We start from the raw sequence: 25809 nt of genomic DNA, 5'->3' as shown, positions 1-25809 counted from the left end.
CGGATCAGACCCAGCCCCTGCAGTAAAAGCAGCTGTGCTGTCAGGCCCTATTCACTATATAATGCACTACTTTTGCGGTTCTGCAATTATGTAGCATTGCTTGCACATTTAAAGGGTATAATAATAATGTTTAATGCAACATTTTTTTCTGGGACAATATATTTTCTAAACATTAACCATTACATAAACAGGACTAGTTCAGTGCCCTCACAAATTCCCTTTCCGATAACAGTGTTCTATTTAGCAATCTGGATTTTTGCATGTTGGAAACTATAAAAAGGGCACAGTTTTAGACCCAGCTAAGGTCACATGATCACCACTTCTGTTTTGCAAAGATCAGACAATAATTTTACATATTTTGTCAACACACCATTCAGTTAGTTTGTTATTTATTTGTAAAGATGAAAAATACATTGGATTCCCACCAAATAAAAGTGCTATTATTACAAAAAAGAATTTATTTCATTAATTATTGCTGATGTGGACAGATAACACAGAGTCTGAACATAATTATTCACGTCTCCTCCCTCAGACATGTTCAAAAATAACACTGTTGTAGATACAGTTCATATCCAGAACCTAAGAAAGAGTAAGTAATTGATGTGAAATGTGGTGGGGTAGTGTAAAGTCAGTGTGCAATGTGTTTCCTTCTTCAGTCAGTCGTTCTTCAGTCTTTGTGGCTCATCAGTTAAAAGGTGCATGTAAAACTTGGTCACTTTTCCTTCAGTCAATCTGCAAAAAAAAAAAAAAAGGCATTAATTAGTTCAAAGTAATGGAAAGCCTTTATGAATAGATGATTCCAGGGGAAATACTTAAATACCTAAGTTATCAAATAATGAACTTAATGTATACAACAAGAAACATGGAAACATGGAATTAAATGAACTCTCTCTATAAAATGGGACATGCTAGGCTAATTTTGCATTAATTTGCTAGTTGGAAGATCCTACTTTCCACTTGTGAAGTCAGAATTACAAGCACTAACAAGGGCTTTGTTGCTGGAGCAACATTATTGTTTAAAAATAATACAATAAAAAGTGCACCATGCAAGCAAAGTAACCGATTTGCTATAGATAGAGCTCAGTGTAGCAGTGTTCTACATTAAGTTAAATGTACATCGAGTACACATTAATTATATACACAAATAACTATTAATAATGGCTGCATTGTAATGAATATGAATTTTACTGCACCATTCAAAGCAGATTTTGTCTTTGTCTGTCTCTGCCACGTTAAAAGACTGAACTTGACAAATACCTCAGAGTTTTCTATTAGAAATTACGACTTTGGAGGTAATTAAATGCATCTGTGATGTGCAGAAAGATACCACATAAGGTGCTGAGATAAAAGTGGTAACTCTAACAGACTGCCCCACTATTTAGGTTTTTTTTTTTAAATAATAATATATATGTATATATTGGTATATTGTGTTCTGCACCTGTGTAAAATAATGCAGGGTTCTAAGCAGGTTAAGAAACATTTTACATATTTACAGAGATCAGATTGTCAAGTTTTTAACAGTTATTAATAGTCATCAGCCTATACGTCTCTACTGAACCATAAAAGGCGAACACCAGATTCCAAACATGCCTGGCTGATTAAATGCATCTGGGAATCAGGAATCAATCACATTCATTAGATTTTTTTAAACAAGTACCTGTTGCAAAAAAGACATGAAAACTCATATTTGGTATAATTTAAAACATCCAATAAGTCATTACCACATCATCCAGGACATCAAAGACTTTTCCTCAACCAACAAAATTTATGACGACAAGATGAAGCACGGTGTGGGCAAAAAGGAAGTCGGCGAAGGCTCTTTCTGGTGAGATGGATAAGAATTCGCCTTTGTTCTGAGGGTTGATTTGGATTCGCAGGCAAACTAAAATAGAAACAAAAAAGTCTATGTTAAAGCATCATTCTTAAAAGAAATTCTACACAGTCTGGGACAGATTTTCATGTATATTTACACATTTAAGACAATTAATTTGCATACAATGCATGTAGCACATTTTTAACAGTTAAAAAGGAAGATGCATCTCTTTACAGCTGTGCAAAATCTTGTATCTCTATTGTTGATTTAAAAAAAAAAAACTTGCAATTTCCAAATAATGTTAATCTAGCACAAAACATACAACACAGCACTTTGCAAAAAAAGACACATCTTAAATATATCTAGGCAGTAAGTGCCCACTGTCTACTCAGTATAACAGTGTTATAAACCAAATCAAATCAGATTTATTGTCACATCACATAAGTACAGGTGCACAGGTAAGTGAAAATCTTTGGAGCATGATCCCTTTTAGTATGTCCAAGAACACAAATATATGGGGGCTAGGTATCGACATTTGAAACCAAAAAAGCACAGACCAAAATGTCTTGGCACTACAAAGTACCAAAAGGTCTAAAAAAAATTGACGCCTGTTTTTGATACTTTGCATGAAATGCACATAAACGTGCCAATCGCGGAAGGCGCACGCAGCGTGGTAAAAACAACCGCGACAGCGCCCTGATGCACAGAAACGGATAGCGCACACAAAAACGCAGTCGACACACCGCCGCTGTGCTGAAATCTGTCAGGTGCTAGCCAGCTACTACTAACTGCAGCCTGCGGGAAGGCGGAGTTGGACGTCCAGCGCGTCACGCCCATCAATCTCGCGAGCTTGTAGTGTATACACAGTATTTAAACGGACGGCGCACAATGTTTTTATATTGGTTCAACATTATATTTCAAATCAAAATAAATAAATACTATTAATCGATATAAAAACAGGCAATGTTTGTATATTAGTTAAACATCTGAATAAATCCGAATAAAAAACAACCGCAAACTGCCCAGTACATTGTTTACTTCCGTTCAGAGGCGGAGCTAAGACATGACGCTAACGAAGTGGGCGGGTCTGGACGGCATGACGCTGATACTGTGGGCGGGGTTGGACGCGCTGGACTCCGCCTTCCCGCAGGCTGCAGTCAGTACCCTCTCCTCCCCCCTCTCTACTCTGAGTTTTTATAATACTGTAAAAAAGATCTAGTCTGCCAGACCTAAACCACACTACACTATTATTACGTCCCCTCACAATAACACTGGGAACTAGCATGATGCATGATTATTTAATATTTAAGTGATTGACACCATTAATATAATTATAAATATTTTTGCCAATCTAATGCGAATAGTTCTTTAAAATAACTCTTAAAAACTAAAATGCATACAATAAAATGCTTAGGGAAAATATTTGTAGTTTAAGCAGTTAAAGTAATGCTGTTGTCTTTGTTCTTAATAAAACACCTTAAACATGCTCATTGTTTTAACAAGATCCAAAAGTATGGCATCCTCTCATGATGACAGTATGAGAATGAGATTACTTATGTAGTCTGTTAAATAAGTACACTTTTTGAGAATATCTATCGTTTTTTTTTATTATTATTATTTTTGGGTACAATTTAGAAAAAGTTATCGATTTTTTAAAAACCATACCCAGCCCTATATACAACATAAAATATAAATAGAATTAGAATATATAAACGTAGCTTACTATAAACACACAATATTGTCTTGCTGAATGTACAAGGTATAAAGTTTTTTTTTTCTTTAATTTATTTTCTACGTAGTACATGCACATTAATATTAAATATATCAACAAAATTTAGGGACATGTACAGAATTACATAGTAAATTGTTAGGTCTCCACAATGAGTTTTTAGGTTTATTTAAGCTCCAAACGCTGGTAAACCCGCCCTCTGGGACGGTGTTTTTACCTGCCAGGATGAAGGAGCCCACGCAGGAGATGAATCCGGACAGAAAGCTGTTGAAGGGGAAAGTTCCCACCAGCAGGCAGTAGAGGAACTGCAGCGCGCCCGTCAGCAGGATATACAGCAGATACGCGTCCACCACCTTCAGCCTCGTGGACGTGCTGGACCTGTACTCCTCCAGGAACCTGGAGATGACCGAAATCACCGAGCTGGACATTTTAACTCCGGATTATTATTATTATCCCCGCGGCCCGAGGGTCGACGTGTCGTTAGCGCTGGGATAACGGGCGCTACCGCAAAATCGCTCCGTTACCGACCGGGGATCAGATAAACAGTTCCACCACCACTAAGGTTCACAGAGTCGCCCATGACCTTATTCACTTATTCCACCTTAAAAAATACAGGGTTTACCTGCTGCACTGTTTAAAGTGGTACTTAAGGTGGAACTGAGCAGGAGAAGGAGACACATCCAGTATACATAACTGAAATATGGGTGCCATTTCTTCCCCCAGGAAATTACATGTATAAACAAGGACAGATTAGGGATAGTCTGGGCCCCTGGGCAAAGAGTTGCAATTAGCTTGCAGTTCTGCTGTATGAAAAGGCAATTCTTTCATGCATTCATTCAGAGCTAGAGTGACCACTGGTCTCTTTACTGTTGTTTATTAAAGGGGAAACATGAAACTAGTCAAATGGCTTGTTGTTTTCACATAAGTGAAATCACACCCTTGGCCAAATTCATCAGACAAATTGCTTGTCTTAAATTTAAATAATTGCAAATTTGCTAAATTAATTTGTGTCTCTGTGCTTAAGAGAATTTTAACATAATAATTTTGAAACAATGCAAATTTATAAACAAGGGCCTGAATCGCATATTTGCAACAAAACTTCTGTTATGAAGTAAGGTAGCTTGCCTGGCAATTTGTAGGGCCCTAGAAACTCAGGGAGCCATGGTAAACGACTATGGAAGTCGAGGGCCCTCTAATGGTATGCCCTGGTCTTCTCTAGGGCCCACTGGTAGGGGCTTTCATAACCAAGGCTAGGGATGTGTCATATCGTATCGTATCGTATGCAATAATATCACCAACATGTTTAAATATTGTGAACAATACTTTACCCTGAAACATCATGCCATATCACCCACCCCTAATTATCACATCAGGGTACTACTTTTTTGCTGCTTTTAGCAAAAGAAAAATTCACACTGTTCTCATTTCCCATCATATATCTACTAGAGACAAATTATATATGTCCAGTATTGTTTATTTTACTTTAGTCCTGGATATATGGAGATGTTTAGAGTTCATTATTAGTTCATTACTTTCTGAATCATTGACTTCTGTTACATATCTGATAAAATACCTGTATTTTTTAATAGCTCAGTTAGGGGTGTGCCATATCATATCGTATGCAATAATACAATTTAATTTTTATTTTGTTGCAGTACATCAATAAACTTGTTTTGATCATCATTCATCATTATTTTATTTTTTTCTTTCTTACTCTTTAAAAAAAGTATTTTTGTATTATTACTTCTCTAATGCACAGTATGGGTCAAAAATGACTTGCATTCATATTCTTTGTTACTTCATGTATGGCTAAGGGCTTCTATGATATATCTTTGAAATAAACGAATAAGTAATAATTTTCTATTCCAAGTATGTAGTAAATATCTTGTTTTTCTTTGGCACAAGTCTTCATTTTTATGATATGACCCATATTTACCATTTCACAGCTCATCACAGCTCCCATCGCACATCTGACTCTACTACTGTTTTAAATTTTTCTAACATTACTTTAGAAAATATTTAATGTCAGTAGTGAAATATAACTGTATATTATATTTGATTAGTTCTAGGTCACACCGAGAGTGAGTACACTGCTTTTCAGTAATTATTATTATTATTATTAGCTAGCTGTTTATATTTTAGTTAGCTAAATCTTCTGTAGTTCGCTTACAACTAGCTAACTACATTGGAAGACTATTTAGCAAGTAGTTAGCTTTGCAAATATTTTTGCGATAACAATGTTCCTGATAATATGACAAAAGCTGAAATATATTTGATTGATTTTAAAAAATAAACGACTTAAACAAAAATAAGTACTACATTTTATATAGTATAACAATTACGAACATTCTGTAAAAACAAAAATAAATATTTTACTTGAATGAATGGGTCATTTTTTACATGGGTGTACATTCAACATAATAATATGTACAAATATTTTTGTTCACAATGTATTAAATGTCTCATTCCATTGTTTTTTTCATTCATTTTAAAATGTATAGTTGTGGTCTCTAGAAAGGGAAGGGTAGGATTCGCTCTTGCTCATGAATATTCATACGTGCAAACGTATCGCCTCTGATTGGCTAACAGCACTGAGGCAATGAGACGAACAACAATTAGAAACGTTTCAAAATAAAGTCATTTTTACACTAATAACAGACAAACCAAGTCTCCCTGAAGCTGCGGGAGTCTCCCGCATTTCGGTAGTGGCTCCCTGATGCCCGCGAGTCACACAGGCGACAGACTTTTTTTCTCTAATCGCGTGTGGGAAGGAGAGAGAGAAAACAGAGAGGGTTCTGATTGGCCTGTTCTCTGCAAAGAGTCTGTGAGACAGCCAATCAGTTTTTAGTGTGGGCGGGCAGTGTTTTTCCCCCCTCCCGGATGGGATTTGTTCAGCGAGTGAGAGAAAGCACATCATGGTGGAGGCAATATTAATAATTATTGTAATATGATATCAAATATTTTTGATGTGCACTTTTTGTGATAATGTAACTGTCAATTTGGCAAATGAAGGCTCCCCCCCCCCCCCAAAAAAAATTGAAAGCAGAGGCAGGGCCTCTCATTTCACCTCTGAATACTCTAAAAAAAAAAAAAAAAAAAAAAAAAGCCTTTTTTTTTGGCGCTGGGGTGGGGGGTGTGGGGGTCGGTAGTGGTAACCTCCCTGAAATCAACTTTTGCAACTTGGGATGTCTGTAATAACAGTCTTTGCAATGTCATGTTACTTTACAAAATGTGTAATGCCCTGCTAAGTACAGTTCAGCCACTGACCAAGTCTTACAGTCTCTGTAAAACTGAGAGACCTATAGTATTTTACAAAGAACAAGAAAAAGTGGATTTTAGCGGAAGGACACCTTTAAAGTAAAATGATCATTGGTGATCTAAAGCTATATATTTTAAAGAATAATTAAAATATTTAATCATAAAATAAATTGATTTCAAAAGAAACGGAAATATTTGTTTTTCATTAAAGGGGTTGTGCATATGTTGCGCATCAAAGGGATTAAACAGTTCCACAACTTATTAGATGCACTGATTAAGGTGAAACTGAGCCTAAGAGGATAGAATGCTTCTATACTTTTGGACTGAGCTGGAAAAGGAGACACCAGTTCCATGAATTATCAGATGCAAAGTGCCTCTAAAACATTGACTATAATTTCTGCCATTTTTTAGGTGAATTTGAATAAAGTTCTTTAATATGGGCCTGGCTAAACAGGACTTTGGAATCCTTGTGGAATCATTAGCGCCTTTAGCCACTAGAGGTCAGTGTTCACTAAACTAGCACTCCACTGACACAAATAAACATCACACAGCAGTTACAAAAGCGTTTTCTTATTTATTGGAAACAGAATTACAGGAATACTGAATTTTTCATACTGACTGACTAATAATCCCCATAAATCAATACCGAAGCCCCACATTTTTTGTCATAGAAAAAAAAAAAACATTTTCACATATACACAAAATTTCACAAAATATTTTACAAATACACAAAAAAAACTTTACAAATCCTTTAAAATTCATCTTAAAATATTTCTCAGCAGATAAATATGATAAATAAACTTTATACACAAAAGCATAATACATCTATTAAAAGTAGATCAGGATATTCTGTTGCTACATGTTCTAACTAGCTTTTCGAGGCCGTTAGGTGCAGTTAAATCCTTCAAAGGAAGAGCTTGTAATAAAAACAGTTCAGCTTGTTTCAGACTGTTTGTGTAGTAAGTCAATAGTGGTTGCTAATGCAAATTATTTATAGCCAAGACAAGTTGATGCAATGTCATTCCGATTCCGATTGTGCTTGATGTAAAACAGCATTTTGTAGAGAAGCTTACTCTTTTTTACAGTGTGGGTAAACAGAGCTACAATGCCAAAAGTAATGGAAAAGAGGAATATGTACTGTGTCCCATCATTTTTGCCATCACTTTTGCCATGTTCAGTGGAAGTAAAAGAAACCTGCACTGATTTGTGGGAGATGTTGTACAGGCAACATTTCAACATGATTACATAATTTATTATCTAAAACGATGAGTTTGTTAATCAGCTTCCCTTTATCTATAACCCACAAGGGGGCTTTGTGTGAGCAAGATGTGATGATGTACAGAGATAAACCAGGTTCCTCACTGTTTCTTTAAAATACTGTATTTTTGTCATATCATTTAATTTCCAAGTCATATATTTTTGCCATTTTTGTTTAATTTAATGTAATAATAAATAAATACTGTGTGTGTGGTGCACTGAGTAATCAAACAAGGCTCGACGTCCCTAAGCACATAATGGCGGTGTGTGCACCTGCATTAAAAATAATGATTCAAATTTTGAGGGCTCTGTTGCATGTTTATTGTATGGTCACATTCACTTAAACTGAAATAATGTATGTTGCCTTGCCATGAGCACACTGGCCAGTGTTGACAACCAAAGTGACGATACTTTTAGCCTCCGCCTTTAACCCAGCCTTGCAGTGAACATATATTGGCACACTAGAAAATTTATAACCACTGTAGACAATTTCTTTAGAAAAAAGGATTTAAGATTTACGCCAAACTACTCTGCATGAATTTGTTCATATCATTACCAATTAATTATTCAGAGGGTTTGAACATTCCTTGGAATCCTCAGTGAATCCTCAATGGCTCAGTGTAGTAAAAGTTAACAGATGGAAACCTGTACTACCCCAGTGTTCCATCTCATTTCCCTACTGCAGTCTTGGGCATAATACAGACTGATTGAGTGCATTTCTTGGAATAAGTTCAAATCCTGGCATGTTTTTACTTCTCCTTGATGTCAATATCGGCAACACCGTGAACCTGAGTGAGCTGCTGGCAGTCCAGAGAAGCTAGAAGTTTCCGTGGGCCGGACAGTGTCGGAATGAACTTCTCCGTCATACTGACTGCAGCATAACTGGCCACGTCACTGAGACAGAAGGAGAAATAATCCAAATGTCAGACACAGATCTGCGCATCACGAGGAAATGAAAAAACAGGCGCATCGTGTAAGATTACTGTGAGGTCATACCCATAGGAGATCTCTCTGACGTTCTGCAGACCCAGACCCTCAATACGGAACTTGACGTTCTTCAGAATGCGTGGCAAGGGGTTCCTAAACGTGAATTTAGCTGACATCTCTTTCCCCACCACAGCATCTCCTATGGGCTGTAAGAAAAAATCACATAAACAAAAAAACATGAATCCTACTAGATTCAGTAACAGCAGATATGACAAAGCAAACTTGCTAATTAGTGTAAAATTAGCATTTCTATGATACTCAAAATTATATTTAAAGTTATATGTAAAGTTACTCCAACTCATCTCTTAACACCCCATTAAAGTAGACAGGGATTTGCCATGAGATACAAAGAGGACTTACAGTGATGAGGATGTCTGGTGTGCGCAGTCGGAAGTTGAACTGGGTGGCTAGGACCTGGTTGGTCTCAGTGACCCTTCCAGACAGGGTGAGCATCAGCGCTGCCTGGTCCACCAGCTGGTCCTTATAGTTGGAGTACTGAAGAGACCACTCCAGTGTCTGGACTGTAAGAGGGGGAAAGGAGAGACACTTATTACCAATCCCATTTCACCCCTGTGGCCGTACCACTTAGCCCTACCCTCTGTTTTGTGCATTCACGCCTAGGGGTAGGGTGTTCTGATTCTTGTTAGGCTGGAACGGTAGGGGGAATTGTTACAGCTACATGACCCTTTAAACTGAGATTTTTCAGAGGGACACTCAAAACAGACTGGCAGGTGGTGGCACAAGCAACCAAAGAAACACACAAATGTTTGTTTTTTCTTTGCTAAATAATACGATAACCACTATAATATCATAGTTAAATGTGGAGTTTCACTGTTTTAGAGCCATTTTTTTTCAAAACAAGCATGAAAAACCCTAGTTGTTTATTTAAGAAACAAGCTAGCTAACTTTCCTATTCTAAATTTCCTATCCTTTAATGGTGCAACAGACAGCAGCTAATTTCAGCTACTCATTACAGAGGAATTAGGGGATTGATTGCTGCACCACCTTCCCCCTTTTTTTGAAGACATATTATGCCCTAAATTTAACTAGCTCACCAGTAGCTAGGTTGCTGAACTTTAGCGCTCCACTGCTAGCTATATCTGTATCAGGTGCTTGAAGGGTTGTACCAATTCTTAGGGAGAAGATTTTACCTCTTAAGGATTTCACTTGAAAACAAGGGGTACAAGTACAAAAGAGAAATGGGATTTAAACTAGAGACAATCTAGAGTCTTGTCTAGTATTTGCATTAAGTGGGTCACACTCTCTCACCTTCATTGGGCTGGAGTTCTACCATAACGTCGTCTTTCTTCACAGTGGCCTTGTGCACTCCAGTGTAGTACATGACTGCCACCTGACTGTGGAGGACAGTGCTGCGTGGGCTCGAGCTGTTGTTTTTGAGGATGATGGACAGCTCGACGTCTTCACCCATTCGTGGACCCTGGCCTTGCATTCTGACTTCAACAGTCACATCCTCAGCGACTGCAACAGTGTATGTGTTGGGCTTGGAGCCGTAGCGAGAGGCAGTTTCCACAGCAATGCGCTCCTCTTCGGACCCTAATGGACATGGTGCAAAAAGAGAGTGTTCACACCCAGAAAAAACATTTAGTCACTGAAAAAAAATTACAAACCAAGAGGAAGGACTTGGAATAGAATTGAACTTAATATGTGTGACCGTAATGATGATATACTAAGTAATTACAATCAAAAGCAGGCTGTAGTACTACCCTGTTGGGTGCCTCAAGCCTAGTTACAAGATGAGATACGGTTGGACATTGAGCATTAGACCTGTGGATCCTAAACACTTGTAGGTTCCTGAAGCTGGTTTCCTAGCTGGTCCAATAAATGCTCAATTGGCAATAAATCTAGCGACCAGGGAAACATTCCTGGGAAACTTTTGCTGTGTGCATTATCCTGTTACAGGGCCTCCATAATCAAACCCGTCCATCACCGGATGCAATACAGAACGTGGATTTGTAAATACAGTCCATGTAGTCCAGAGTAGTCCAGGTTTCATATGCATGACACCACTGCAAGCAGTGCAATGGCGGGAATTTAACTGAAACAACAATCTTGTTTTATTTAGTTCAACAATGTGTCCCCCTAGCAGGCAACGATCTTTCACCAAGAGATACACTACCCTAAAGTTGTCTCTGAGAGCCTTTTAATTGGGCAGCAGAGAAAGCACATTTACAACATTTTACTTCTTGTAAGAAGACCCAGTGTCTAAAGAGTGCACACCTGTTATCATTTACATATATGTCTGCCTAATAACAGTTGGGGCAATGTGTCACTCCACAGCAATGGCAGGACTATTCAGCTGTGCACACCAGTGATTCTCATCACAGCAGAGTCCTCTTCAGCCCTATCCGTACGGGGTAATTTTCTCTTTTATGGGGGTCCTTTGTGATTTTATTCCCATTCGTAACGACCATGTATGTGTTTTTCTCAGACATCCTCAAAGAAAATTACAGGCACATCTCTGAGTTTTGTCACCTCACATTTAATAAAATAGCTATTTGTCCACTGCTATTCACCATAATTACACTTTGGGCACGTGTTTCCACATAGATATACATACACACGACATTGTGCTTCGTGTGCAAAACCTGATAACACGTGACAACGCAATGTCATGTAACCTAGAAAGCCAAACAACTCACTGGTCCACCTGTTTTTCCAACTGCAGTCCCAGTTGAAGAGTTTTATCACTAAAAAGAAGTGTTAAATCCCTTCCAAATAGGGCTTTTGCTGCTTTCTCGCTTTCTCATGGCAACTATAAATATATACATATGTATGTGATTACTTACCTTCAGGGTGTTTGTAGAGGTGTGTGATGTCCTGTCTCTCGTTGGAGCCCACAGCCTTGGTGCTGATGGAGCGTCCGACCACATTCTTCTCACAGTAGATCTGGGAGAATGTGCCATCGGCATTCCTCTGCCAGTAGATCTTATCACTGTTCACCTACACATACACACACAGTTCAAATATTATAGATATTACACAAAAAATAATAACCGCAAAGTATTATATACATTAATAAATTCAATACATGTAAATTCAAACTCCATAATGATATACATTACTGTGTATTAAGTAGAATGGTTAACACACTGTAAATTACAGAGTTTGAGGAAGTAACTGAGGGCAAATGAAAATGTTTTTAGATGTTTTTTTAAGATCAGTGTTGCTTGACTTGGGTGTGGTGGGGTGGTGGGAATGGGGGTGTCTCAGCCTGTGGGACAGAACAAGTTTGGCAGTCTCACCAAATACAGAAAGAAAAAGTATTTAAGGGTGTTCACATGGAAGAATGTACAGCACCCAGAACAACAAGATCAGACCTGCAGATAACGCAGGGTTCAGAGAACCCTGAGTTCACTCAGTTCATCAGATAGAGAGTGGAAGTACATTAACCGAGTTAGCTTTCTAATAAACTCTTACTTACAAACAGGTTACAATTAATTACACAATACAAATTCATGTTTATCTCAGAAACTCTTTATTTTTGGGAACAAATACCTTGTTCTTCCGCTCACTGGCCACTTAGAAACACCTCTTTGTGCTTTCACAGACTTGACACTTTATTAGAAAACCCTGTCTTGGGTGTATATTGTAAACTAATGGTCCCTCTCTCAGCCTATCAGTGGATTCCAATAAAGTGGGCAGTGAGTGGAAGTACAGGGTATGTGTTTCTCATGAGCACAGTATAGCATGAAATAATTAAGCCTGGAAACAAAGTGTTGTTCTATTACATTGCTTCAGTGTTTATTACTTAAGCGGTCCAATTCACAGTCCATTCAGAATCATATAACTGATTCATGATTCATTCACAAATGTTCCACCCGTACATTATTTAATGGAAGTTTTTTATGGAACACTGACTGGGAGTGCAGGCATGTCCTGATCTGTTTAGCAGGCCTATCTCAAGTGGTGGTTTTGTAGTGATGAATTAAGCTTGTGTTTTTAATAAAGTGTCCATTGAGTGGAAGTAAAAGGGGTGTTTCCAATAAAGAGGCCAGTAAGGGAAACACAAGAAAGCTTTTGTTTTTTAAGTGACCACTAAGTGTAAGTACAAGAAGGACGTTTTGTAAAAAGACCAGTTAGATGAATTATAAGGTTTATAGGTTTTCAATAAAGTGGCCAGTGAGTGGAAATGCAAGAAAGTTTTTTCTAACAAACTAGCCACCTAATAGAAGTATAACAGAGGCATTTCTAATAAAATGGCCACACTTTCTGTGTGTCTGAGTCAGTTGCAGTAATAGACTGACCTCAGCGAAGACGAAGGACGCGTCATATTTAAGGTAAACCTGTCCGCTCCGGACAGCCGACACTGAGGCCGGGCCACAGCGGTAGGAACCCTGACTGGTCTCCTGAGGAGTGGCATCCACCACCTGCCAACCACCCATTCCAGCCGGCAGGTCGGGGCGAGACATCCAGCAGTCGTTCCACACATGAAAATTCCTTCAAAAGGAGAATGAGACAATAAAAGGATTGTGAGAAGAATGAACACACAATTCTTCTAATACACCTTAAAATCTTGTGCATGTCGAGACTCTTCACACTTGGCACAATATTTAACCCAGTGGCAGACTCTGTTTAAAGGGCGGGGGCAAATAAATAAAAAGGGCACCTACTGCATGACATGGGACCTGTATATTCTAGAGGGGCGTGGCTAAACTGAAATTATAAAATGGATGGAATAGATATGTTTAGATATGTTTAAGATTGGGAACTAGCTTTTTTTTACTTTGTGTCATTATTAACAATTCAATAGGTCTTGTACCATTACATTTGTTCTATTGTGATCCTCTTCAACATGTGTTCTCAGCTCTGCAGGAAATTTTTTTTTCACACAGCATCCCATTACCTCTACTGGAAAGAGCATAGTTTGTGGCACTGTCTAATAGGGTTTGAATAGAAGGCACTTCATTACGGCACACTTTTCTACTAGAAGACTAAAAGTGTAGCCACAGATGGGCACTCATTAAGACATATTATCACAATTTATTAACCAACTTATAATTTATTGGAAGAAGAGGCATCTTAGCAGGCACTCAATCACTTTTTTCCCACAAGAAGGGCAGCCATTAGGAAACTATGTTTCTTCTTTGCCACTTCAGAGTGTACTTTTTAACACTTGTTTAACCATGGGGAAACAAGGAGCATGGTTGCCTAATGTTTAATAAATTGGCCATAGAGTAAAAGTGCAAGGTAAGTGTTAGTGGCCAGAAAGTGGAACTAATTTTTAGTTTCTAATAAAGTGATCAGCATTTTAAAGCCGGTGGGTGTTTCCCAAAAAGTGGTCAGTGTGTGGAAGTACAAGAAACGCATTTATACATTTAGATGATAGTTTTATAGTGGTTCCCAACTAATCAGTAGTAAATACTAGATGATTAATTGTTTCAACACAGGTAAAGTAATAGAGAGTCAATTAAGCCTAAACGTTGCTTCTGTCTTGTTATGCAAGACATCTGATTCACAATCCATTCAGAATCATTTAACTGATTCATGATTCATTCACTTTTACGCAACTCTGACTGGTAGCAGAAGCATGTCCTGATCTGTTCAGTGGTTTTGTAGTGGTGAAAACAGCTTAAGTAATAGTAAGAGTAATAATACCACAGATTACAAATCATACATTCATCACAATTGCTCCGCCCATAACAATTATGGCTCACTTTGTCATTGGCTTTTAAACGTCATGTTGAGGTGTGTGTCTTACATCACTCTGTTAGAGGTGTGTTTATGTGTGTGTGTGGGTGTGACTGGGTGTTTGTAGACTTACCAAACTGAGTCAACGTTCATCTCCTCGATTGGCTCCATATTCTCATCCAAATAAACATCAGTTGTCAGCGAAATGTCGGTATCGTGGGCGGAGCTATAGTTTGTTACAGAGCGGGAGGGGATACCTAAACACCTGAGCACTGAAAGAGAGAAAGAAAGAAGAAAGAGAGAGATTAGTTATGTATATTAGCTAACTGTAGGATGACAGTTTGGGACTGGCCACTATTATGTGAGGTTGTGAGGTGTTATCTTGTGTGTGAAACTGAGCATTGACCAGAATTGCTCATGGTGAGGCTCAACCTTCTTGTTAGAACACTGACATTTAAAAGGACATCGGATAGCAGTAAGTATACTGATCATGAAGTGTTACCTTCAATCACTGATGTACTGGGAATACATCGTGGAAGGCATTATCACCCACAGAGGACAGTGCAGTGGGTGGTAATGATTGTGACTGGCGGCATCTGGCTAGAATTGTTCGTGCGATCAAAGAAGCAACTTATGCACATCCCAAAGGTCAGTGCAGCATTCTTAAGCTTCCATGAGACAAGGCAGAAGTCATGGGATACTTCCTGTTCCATGTCATGTGGTGTGTCAGCGTATAATAGTGCAATACATCACTAAAATGTAAATGTTGCTTATACTGTTCAACAAAAATTTGGGCTCTGTTATATACAAACTCTCCATCCACTAGTTTGGGATTCCAAACACAATTATTATATTCTCCCACCTGTGGTAGTGACCCCAGAGAAGACCCAGCACTGTCCGTATTTGACAGGGGATCCTCCACTTTTGTGGTACTGTTTCAGAATATCCACGCTGCCGCTCCAGGCCGTGGGAGACGTCCCACCCACATAATTTCCAGACCAGTTCCCCTCCAACACTCCCTGATCATCAGGGGAGTTTACCTGACACACACACGCAGGCACACAGACAAAGACACACATAGAGGATGATAGTGTTAAATACAAGACATAAGTGTGCAGAAAAGGTGATATATATATATATTATAAATAGATGAAAACCTTCTGCTGTTACTTTAATTACAATGTTTCTATGACATAATTTACACAAGACTGTATTTTGTTAATTGCTATTCATTTAGAAAGCAAACTGTTCCCACAAAAATAACCCAATATCTTTGGAATTTAACTAAACACAGATGCATTACGGTCATTTTATTATACCTTGTAGTTTTATATATGTCGATATTTACATGTTTAATTTAGATGTGTTAGTAGTGATATATAGAATATCACAGAAAGCAAGCCCCTGATGGCAAATGACCTATAAATGGGTTTATCCTATTAGATAACATGAAGAAACATGAATATGTACATACAGGTTTTTACAGTTTTAATAGTTACATTTTCAATAAGCGTAGATTAATTAACAGTACTTACAACAGAATGTCTCAACTAATTTTTAATAGACATTAGTTAATATTAGTTATTAATCAATACATTTTAAACATTAAAACATTAAAGCATTAAAACAGAGTAATGAGTAATTATGTCTAAATTAGTGTCAAGTAATAATTAGTTGAGACATTACTTAACCATTTAATGCTGTTTATGTCTACCTACTACTATTGTAAAGGGTTGCGGTTTTAATCGTAATGTGGACACTCACCATTGCAGAGACCACTCTGACTACATTAACAGCATCTCCCCAGCCAGACACAGGAGTTCGGCTCTGCTCCAGTATAAACAGACATGCTGCCAGCATCCCATCAGCAAACTGAGCACAAGACAAATAAAAAATTATCACAATTGCTCAAGTAAGGTTGAACACTGGCCAGTTTGCACAGGTTAAGGCGATGTGATTGTGAATACATCACAGAAGGCATTTCCAGCCACAGTGGACAGCGCAGTGGTTGGTAATGATTGTAATGTGTGGCCTCTACCTAGAAGTGTCCATACAGACAGACAAGCGACTCTATATTGCAATAGTTATGGGACACAATACTAGTTCCATTCCCATGACTTCTGGAACATTAGTGTATTTTTAGTGAGCCCCAAGTGAGCAAGCCAGTAGCAATACTGGCAGGAAAAAACTCAACATAAAATTTTATACAGTATTTTACAATACATGACACGTTATATTACTTATTCTCTTAAGATGAACTCTTAAGGGCCCTATTTTAGTGCACTATAGCGCACCAATCGATGTTGCCCTTCTCTTTAAGAAGCAGGTGTGCTCTGACTTTGGCACTTTCGTATCTTAACAGTGCCATGCTTTACACGTCTCAGCACAGGAAACTGACCTGTGTGTTCACGCTCTAAAGGTACGCCAACAGCAATGTTATTTTATTCTTTATTCTGTTGATTGTTGAGTTAAAAGTCGGGTTTGCACACTGCAGCGCGTCCATGTGTGCATTTAATAAGTGAGGTTGTACATGCTGCACATAGGAATTAACTGGGTTGTTAAAACAGGGGCTACGATAGGGCCCCTAAACTCAAAACAGGAATTTATTCTTCTCTGCTTCACACCAGAAGGCAAAACATTAGGGATGCACCGAATATTTGGAAACTTACTTGGCAAAAAGGGAAAAATAAAAAGATTTTAGAGGTAGTCCCAATAGGTCCTAGGACAAAATAATTTCTAAGGTACAGTGAAATGTCTTAATTTTATTTGGTTTGGCATAAATATTTACATTTTGGTGCATTTTTTACAATAACATATACCAGCAAAAGCATGATATTCTGACTAACTAATCGATATGCTGGTGAAATGTAGGGATCCGAGCTTATTTAATACCTGTCCAAAGTTCCACGTTCTGGCTCCAATCTGACTGTCTGTCCCATAGTAAATCATCCCCACATCGTTCATAACATACTCGTTCCTCTCCTCTTCACTGTCCATGTACACAGAGTCCTCTGAAAAAAAGAAAGGGAGAATAAGAGAGCGAGAGAGAGAGAGAGAGAGAAATAAAGAAGGGTGAGAAACAGAATCTTATTAGACCATTGTCCTTCAGTGTCCTTTAACATTAACATCAGAGCAGTGCTAGCTAGACCCCTGGAAAAGTAAGTAACTTTTAAAGTCACAATGACAGGAACCGAACTGTGATGTTCATGTGGAGTGTTCCCAATATGTTGTTGTCAAGACCTACCAAAAGTGTTCCAACCGGCTATATGATGAATTGTTCATGAGTGACCAGAGCTCATTGGTGTTCATGGAGACACCACCACACAGCTTACAGGACTTAAAGGATCTGCTGCTGATGCCAGACACCACAGAAACCTTCAGAGGTATTGTGGAGTCCATGCCTCAACTTTGATTGGTACTCTTTCAGATTAGTTCTTCAAGTGGCTCTTTGATTGATGCCATAAAAGAACCATTTTGGATCCATAAAGAACCACACCGGAAATAGAAAGGTGTGTGAAGTACCTCACCTGATGTAAAGGATTCTTTACCAAGGGTTCTGCTGTGGCATCACTCAAAGAACCATTTGAAGCACCTTTATTGGTGCAGTTGGTGCTCAGTGATTAAAGCACTGGGTTATTGATGAGAGGGTTGTGGGTTCAATTCCAGGGTTTGACAAGCTGCCACTTTAGTATTCAGGGAAAGTGTGGTCAGTGTATCACTCTGTGTGTGTGTGTGTGTGTGTGTGTGTGTGAGAGAGAGAGAGAGAGGGTTTAAGGTCTTTCAGTGGGTACCTTCACACCAGGGATTGAACAGCATGTAGATGTCATTCTCAGGGTTGCGGGTTGATGAGAGTGTTCCTTTTGGAGTCTGTGTGACCACGGTAAGGTCATATCGGCCAATCACAGCAGTAGGCAGGGAGTTGATGGACAGTTTGAGTTTGTTGCCTATCTTTTCCGTTATTTTGGCCTCCCAGCGATCGTCCTGCATGTCCTCGACCAGGGGAATAATCACCAGGGTACCCTTTGATACAATAGGGGTGGGGCCTGTAACAAGAATATAGTGTAAGAAACCACACTAGTGTTGGTGGTGGTTGGTGATGTTGTAGGCATGCAGTTAGCACAATGCTAATGCGTAATCATAATGCTACATTGCTTGTTAGCAACATTAGCCTCGGAGCTCCAGTGCTAGACTAAGGAACTCCATTTCTGACATCAAATTACATTTGAAGTGATGGGAAAAAAATGTTGTAGCATTATCAGTCTCTTTCGCTCTCTCTCTCTGTCTCTCGCTCATTTCAATTTTTAAATCTCTTCTTTTTTAATCTCTTCCTCTATCTCTCTATCCCTCCCTTATTGTCCCTGTTTTCTCTCGTCCTCTCTTCTTCTTCTTTCTCTTAATTCCTCCCTTTCTATCTCTTTCTTTATTTTTTCACCCACACTATCTGTTTCACTCTCTCTTCTTCTCTCTGTCCCTCTTACTTTCTTTATGCCTTTTTACGTCTTTTTTCTCCATTCCTCCCTTTCTTACTCTCTCTTTCTTTTTCCTCCCCCTCTTTCTTAATTTACCTCTCTCTCCTGCCCTTTTTGTTTTCCCATCCTCTCTTTCTCTCTTTCTCTGCCTTCCTCACACTCACTCTTTTTTCTCTTTCCCTTATTCATTTCCCTTGCAATCTCTTTATCTCTTTGTTTCTACCTCCACCCCTCTCTCTCTCTCTCTCTTTCACATATACATCTGTCTCCACTGATCTATTTATTTCTGTACTAAGATTGTCTCACACACACACACATGCTCCTGTCATGTGACAGTTATTCATAATGCCCCTGACCCTGGTCGTTTGAGGCCATGGTGGGCTAAGCGAAGGCCACAGAAAACTTTTTAAAGACCTACCAATTTTGAGCTCCAGATGCAGTTTGTCCGTTGTGGGGTCAAAAGGTCGTGATAGCTCTATCCTCATCTGAAAGGTCTGTCCCCGGCGGATTATAAGGTTATCACTATGATAACGGTCTGTGTGATGCTCTACCCGGTTTGGTCCAGTTTTAGACTTCAGGAGGTCTATTGAGCGCACGCCTAGCAGGAACTCTGAAAGAGAAACAGAGAGAGAGAGAGATTAATAAACAAGTTAAGAAAGTTAACTAAGTAAGAATTCCATTCCTGTAAATTGGCAACAAAGGTTGTTGTTTCAATCCCCTGGACCAACAGGATGTATGGTTGTCTAAAGGTCATGAGATACCTCTCCCATCATTTATTGCAGTTCACAGCAATAACAGCTTTTCTTCCCTCTTACCATCCAACTCAAGAGCAGCTGTTGGTGGCTTTTCCCCAGGTTCCTCCGTCACCCCCGTGTTCGTAGTGTCGATGCCATCGTGTTCATCAGTGTCCTGCTGGCAGCAGCAGGGGCACAGTTTTCTGAACCAACTTTTACACGGCCCCTCTTTCTTCACCTCCTCATTCTCCACTTTTGCCTTCTCTGGCTCCTCCCAGCTCAGTGTGACATCTGGGAAACGCCCCATCATGGAGCGATTCCTCACTGCTTCTACAGGCATGCTGAGAAAGAGGAAGAAGAAAAGATGAAGAGGAAAAAGAGAGACAAAATGTGTGGGTCATTGTGGTAGAAGTGCTAGTCATCTATGTAAAAACATGTGGTCAAGCTGCTGGATTGTCAACCAGTTTGGTGATATTGGTCATGCTGGTCAGCTAGCTCAGTCCTGCTGGTCATGCAGGTCAACCGGTTTAATAATATTGGTCAACTTGCTGATCAAGCCATGCTGATTACTAACTTGTTAATATTTGATCATGCTAGTCAATCAATTTGGTAATGTTGGTCAACCAACTTGGTAATGCTAGTCAACTAGCTTGGTAATGCTAGTCAACCAACTTGGTAATGCTAGTCAATCAGCTTGGTAATGCTAGTCAACCAACTTGGTAATGCTAGTCAACCAACTTGGTAATGCTAGTCAACCAACTTGGTAATGCTAGTCAACCAGCTTGGTAATGCTAGTCAACCAGCTTGGTAATGCTAGGTAATGCTTTGTAATGCTAGTCAAAAACTTGGTAATGCTAGTCAACCAGCTTGGTAATGCTAGTCAACCAACTTGGTAATGCTAGTCAACTAGCTTTGTAATGCTAGTCAAAAACTTGGTAATGCTAGTCAACCAACTTGGTAATTCTAGACAACCAGCTTGGTAATGCTAATCAACTAGCTTGGTAATGCTAGTCAAAAACTTGGTAATGCTAGTCAACTAGCTTGGTAATGCTAGTCAACCAACTTGGTTATGCTATTTATCCTATTGCTATTTAAATGTATTATAATATATAATGTGTGTGTTTTGTCTGACACTATAGGATGTCTGAAGATACGACTAAAAAGTAAAAGTAAGTTGTTTAATTCTATTTAGTTAAGACTAAACATTAATGCTGGAGTGGACCAGTCATTGTCTGTAAAATGAAGGACTAAAGGTGTGGTCAGGTGATGAGAATTATTTAAATAATCTTTTTAAACTATTGAGAAAGCCATCTAGACCATGACATAAGATACTGGTCCAGCAGCATATACAGACAAACTATGGCTCCAAACTATCCACTTCAGAGTAGTGGACACATTTAGCTATTATTGCCTTTTATGGCTTTATTATGGGTTTATTTTGACACTTATTTCCAGTCTGTCTGGACTAACAGAACAAAATAAGCTCAGTTAGTCCAGACAGACTGGAAATAAGTGTCACAATAAAAATGTGTCATAGTAGACATTCCTCTGTCTTTCAACAACCGACTGGAGGAAGATCTCTCCAGGGACTGAGGACGGGAGACTGAGAAAAGGGCATTAGGTTAAAAAGTTGATTCTCAAATGTAGCCAAACCACTCCACCCATCATATGCCACTCATTCTGTCTCTCGACTGCATGTGAAAATTTGTGCAATTTCTAGGATGAGCATGAAAATTACTATAAAGGTTGAGTCTGGGACAAACACAGCATAGTAATATCAGTGCAAATGCACTGGTCATATGATTTGGGAAAAAAATATGTTATTGTGTTTTGATAAGTGTTCCTGCTTTCAGCAAAATAAAGAATGATTTCAGTTTGGTGGTGCATTACGTCCTGGTCTTATGCTACGGCCCCTGGGAATACAGTAGAAGCTATTTCAATCAATCTTCAAATGTTTATAAAATTAAACTGAGAAAAAATCCACTCACCTTAATGTAGCCAATAAGTAGCCATGACAAGAACCACGGCCACACATTAACATTAAATAAAACAGGTATCATTACTAGATCTGTTTGCATGATTTACATGAATGCAGTTTTAAATTTGGATTTTTCGCCACATCTTTTCATTTTTAAAAATAACTGTCTATTATAGAGTGTCAGAAATACAGCTAGAAAAAGATAATACAGCGATATCTACAGACATTTTCACAAAACACAATATTTATCACAGTGTTTTGACATGCAGTGGCAAACTCTTAAATGCTGCTGAAATATATACTGAAATATATTTTCATTCACACCACAGTGAGTTATTCAGTTGTTGCTACACTATTGTTTACACTCTCTGCAATTAAATGTACAGTTGGGTCAGTATTTTTAAGCAATGGTGATATCCTCGATATGTTTAAGAAAGCATACTGTCATACAATATGAAAATTTATCACAATATATTGTCATATTGTTAAGCTCTATTCAGAAACCTCATAAGCAATAAACTAAAAGCTTTACTCTTCTACTTGTTAGCTAGGTTAGCTAACCTACATTAGCCTCCAAGCTCACAATTTACTCACAAATTTACTGTGTAAATTTGATTAGGCTTGTATATCTTATATAAATGAGTATTATTTATATGTTTAGCTTTTAATCTTATGTAGATGTGACTCAGACTCTTTTTTTGAACTTTTATTTTTGTAGTGACATCAGTCCTCATTGCGCAAGATGCTAAGCTAACCTCTGCCTCGTGGAAAGTGTGTGTACATGCGTAAGAGAATGGATGTATATCAGTACTCGTGTAATCTGCAGTTGTGATCTAATCATGTTGTAATGTGAACAACAAGGTGCCATCAATCAAAACCAGGTGTACCTCTCAAGTGTTTCGTCCAACACCCATAACCACACACACACACTCACACACACACTCCCAAACACACACTCATTAACAAACAGGTTATTCATGCCAGGCCTCGAGAAGTTAAACCTAAACACTTAATATGTCGCTCTCCTAAGTACACTGGAAATCGAGAGGTTTCTACAAATATATATTAAGTATATTAAGGTACATTTATTGTCTTAATAAACATAGCACAAAAAAATAAAAATTGTGTTTGGTATATTATTTCTTTGTTGTAGCAATGCTGCATATTGGCAATAAATGTACCATTGGAAAGCCTTTTAATTTCCTGAATTTGAACATGAACATGAATTTGTGGGATGAGCAGCAGAGCTGAGTATATGCTGAGGTTGCGCCCATTAAAAAGTTGGCAAATCCTCTCTGCCAGTGCCTAACAGCTGCTTATCCTACTATTGACTCATTTTGTGATTATCTTCTTAATGTGTCATCTTCATCTTCAGGGACAACCCCTGTTATATGAAACCTATGGGCTTTCAATGGGGAGATACTTGTACAAGAGCTACTTGGTTTTGTGGAACATCAGCTTGAAGATGCCCTATCAAGATCAAGAGCCAAACGTGATGCTAATTCTTGGAGTAGACACTGACTACTGTAGCAGATCCCAGGCCTGATTGGCAGCACCTGGGGGTACCAGGAGCTCGAAACAAATGTCAATAGCAACCGGAGAATAAGCTGTTTGGCAATGGCAGAGAAGATTTTAAAAGAAAAAAAAAAAACAGGCTTTCCAAAGGTATAATATTTATTGGCAATAAGCATTATTACAACAAAGAAAACAATCTCAAATGTCCTTACTTTTTGTCTAATATATTTTATGTCTTTATGTCTATTGAGTAACTAAAAAATGTATTTTATTATACACTAATATTAAACAGTAAAGCATTACAACAATACACAAGAATAGATTAAATGTAATCCAGGGTTCTGTACACATGTAGAACCAATTCTAACCATTGCACTGTTTATTTTGTTTACATGCTGTGATGTGGGTTACACTAGTCTACCACTACACACTTTACCTCAGCACTGAACTATTCACTATATGCACATCACCCAATTATACTGCACTACCTATCCTCAACCTCATAGCTGTGTGGTGTAAACACTTATTGTACAATTTATATACAATACAATTTATTGTATTTATGTCTGTGTAATATCCATCCTGGCATTAATGTCTAACTGTTTTTCATTGTACTGCACAACCTGGTATCAGTATAAAGACTATTGAATTGAATTGAACTGAATTACTTGCTTATCAGTTAGGGCTGCATAATATATCGTTTCAGCATCTTCACAGCAATTAATACATGCTGGGATGTAATAATGGGATAATAATCATTTGTAGATACTGAATAATGAATAGTGGATAAATCATAGTATAATCTTAAAAATGTATAGAAGATAGTAGATACGGAGTAATTCATAGTGGACCCTGAATAATTTATAGTGGATACTGAGTTATTCATAAGGGATAATAATAATGTATTGTAGTAACTGGATCATTCATTTATAGTAGATAGTGAATTATTTATAGTAAATAATAAATAATTACTTTTGAGTGGATACTAAATCATTTATAGTAAATACTGAATAATATACTATAGAAACTGAATAATTCATTTTGTAGATACAAAATACATGTATAACAAATTTTAAGTAATCTACAGCAAGTAGCTATAGTTTATAACTGACAGTATAAAAACATAGTAGATAATGCACACCATTATTAGATAATATGTCCTAAAATTAAAAAAACAACCCTGTGAACTCTTTACCAGAATAGATCCTACAGAAAGTTTAAGGTCCTTAAGAAACTATACAGTCTAGACTCTAGATCTATAGAGTCTAGATCTGTCAAAATCTCTCAGAACATGCATTTCAAGCCACAAAGAAAACTGGAAAAGTTGCTCTTACCTGTTTTAGTTTCTGGGTCCGAGTGTATTTACTGTTCTTGTGTGTGAGGTTGTTTGTGTGTGTGTGTGTGTTCTTATTGCAGCCCTTTGCTCTGTTCTGAAATCAAGTCTCAAACAAGCCTGTTTTAAATCACAGCAGCCACACCTTCCACTTCCTCAGCGTGATGGGCTGGTCCTAGAGAATGTCTGCACTGGAATAGTTATGATTTTATGTTGGTCTAAACAGGTTTATGCCGACATGATGGTGGCGTACTATTGGCTGAAAACCAGTATATATATATATATATATATATATATATATATATATATATATATATATATATATATATATATATATATATACCCCCAGATTTACTAACAATCTTCATTTTTGGGATTAATTTGACCCTAGAAATTTTCACTTCCAAAAAAATGAGTCTTTTTTCTTTTTTAAAGACTATACAATAGATCATAATAAACTGTATATTATACAATACAAATGTGTAAATAAAGGCATTTTTTAAATAGCCAAAACGACCTGGTGTTAAACTGACCCCAAAGATGGTTAACTTAACTTTAAATAGAATTCAGAGTTATTTGTATTGTCTGCCAGTCATTTTGGAGCCTTCTTTTTGGTCCATTTTGTATTAAATACTGCCAGTGTAAATAACAACAGACATACAGTACAGGCCAAAAGTTTGGACACACCTTCTCATTCAATGCGTTTTCTTTATTTTCATGAATATTTACATTGTAGACTCTCACTGAAGGCATCAAAACTATGAATGAACACATGTGGAGTTTTATGTACTTAATAAAAAATGACCTGAACCCAATCCAGATGGTTTGAGGTGAGCTGGAGCACAGAGAGAAGAAGGCAAAGGGGCAACAAGTACTAAACACCTCTGGGAACTCCTTCAAGACTGTTGGAAAACCATTTCAGGTGACCACCTTTTGAAGCTCATTGAGAGAATGATGCCAAAAGTGTGCAAAGCAGTAATCAGAGCAAAGGGTGGCTGTTTTGAAGAAACTAGAATATAATTTTAGTTTTTTAGTTATTTCACTTTTTTTGTTAAGTACATAAAACTCCCCATGTGTTCATTCATAT

At 37.9% G+C, this 25809-nt stretch overlaps 2 protein-coding genes across 2 annotated transcripts; both read right to left on the bottom strand.

The window, feature by feature from the left end:
• Nucleotides 1-372: 372 nt before the first annotated feature.
• LOC103046192 (dolichyl-diphosphooligosaccharide--protein glycosyltransferase subunit DAD1) lies at nucleotides 373-4061 on the bottom strand. Its single transcript, XM_007233424.4, has 3 exons — nucleotides 3760-4061; nucleotides 1722-1882; nucleotides 373-732 (listed from the first exon to the last, which is right to left on the bottom strand). The coding sequence occupies exons 1-2, from the start codon at nucleotides 3968-3970 to the stop codon at nucleotides 1752-1754; spliced, it is 342 nt and encodes a 113-aa protein (XP_007233486.2). The 5' UTR covers nucleotides 3971-4061; the 3' UTR covers nucleotides 373-732; nucleotides 1722-1751.
• A 3293-nt stretch (nucleotides 4062-7354) lies between these two features.
• Nucleotides 7355-24851, bottom strand: LOC103045480 (protein-glutamine gamma-glutamyltransferase K). Its single transcript, XM_007233421.4, has 14 exons — nucleotides 24724-24851; nucleotides 19978-20237; nucleotides 19581-19772; nucleotides 18485-18736; nucleotides 17586-17704; nucleotides 16458-16565; nucleotides 15556-15733; nucleotides 14827-14965; nucleotides 13310-13502; nucleotides 11852-12005; nucleotides 10314-10598; nucleotides 9405-9565; nucleotides 9054-9190; nucleotides 7355-8951 (listed from the first exon to the last, which is right to left on the bottom strand). The coding sequence occupies exons 2-14, from the start codon at nucleotides 20234-20236 to the stop codon at nucleotides 8807-8809; spliced, it is 2322 nt and encodes a 773-aa protein (XP_007233483.3). The 5' UTR covers nucleotide 20237; nucleotides 24724-24851; the 3' UTR covers nucleotides 7355-8806.
• Nucleotides 24852-25809: the final 958 nt, after the last annotated feature.

This window comes from Astyanax mexicanus, chromosome 13 (genome assembly GCF_023375975.1).
Source record: "Astyanax mexicanus isolate ESR-SI-001 chromosome 13, AstMex3_surface, whole genome shotgun sequence".
Taxonomy (NCBI): domain Eukaryota; kingdom Metazoa; phylum Chordata; class Actinopteri; order Characiformes; family Acestrorhamphidae; genus Astyanax; species Astyanax mexicanus.
Note: the sequence above shows the minus strand (reverse complement) of the source record. Positions and strands in the feature narration are given on the sequence as shown.

Coding starts and splice junctions, on each gene's coding strand:
- LOC103046192 (XM_007233424.4), bottom strand. CDS start 3,970: ATGTCCAGCTCGGTGATTTCGGTCATCTCCAGGTTCCTGGAGGAGTAC. Junction 1,883..3,759: donor GGGCTCCTTCATCCTGGCAG/GTAAAAACACCG, acceptor TTTCTATTTTAG/TTTGCCTGCGAATCCAAATC.
- LOC103045480 (XM_007233421.4), bottom strand. CDS start 20,236: ATGCCTGTAGAAGCAGTGAGGAATCGCTCCATGATGGGGCGTTTCCCA. Junction 19,773..19,977: donor AGCTGCTCTTGAGTTGGATG/GTAAGAGGGAAG, acceptor TTTCTCTTTCAG/AGTTCCTGCTAGGCGTGCGC. Junction 16,566..17,585: donor GAACGTGGAACTTTGGACAG/GTATTAAATAAG, acceptor TCTTGTGCTCAG/TTTGCTGATGGGATGCTGGC.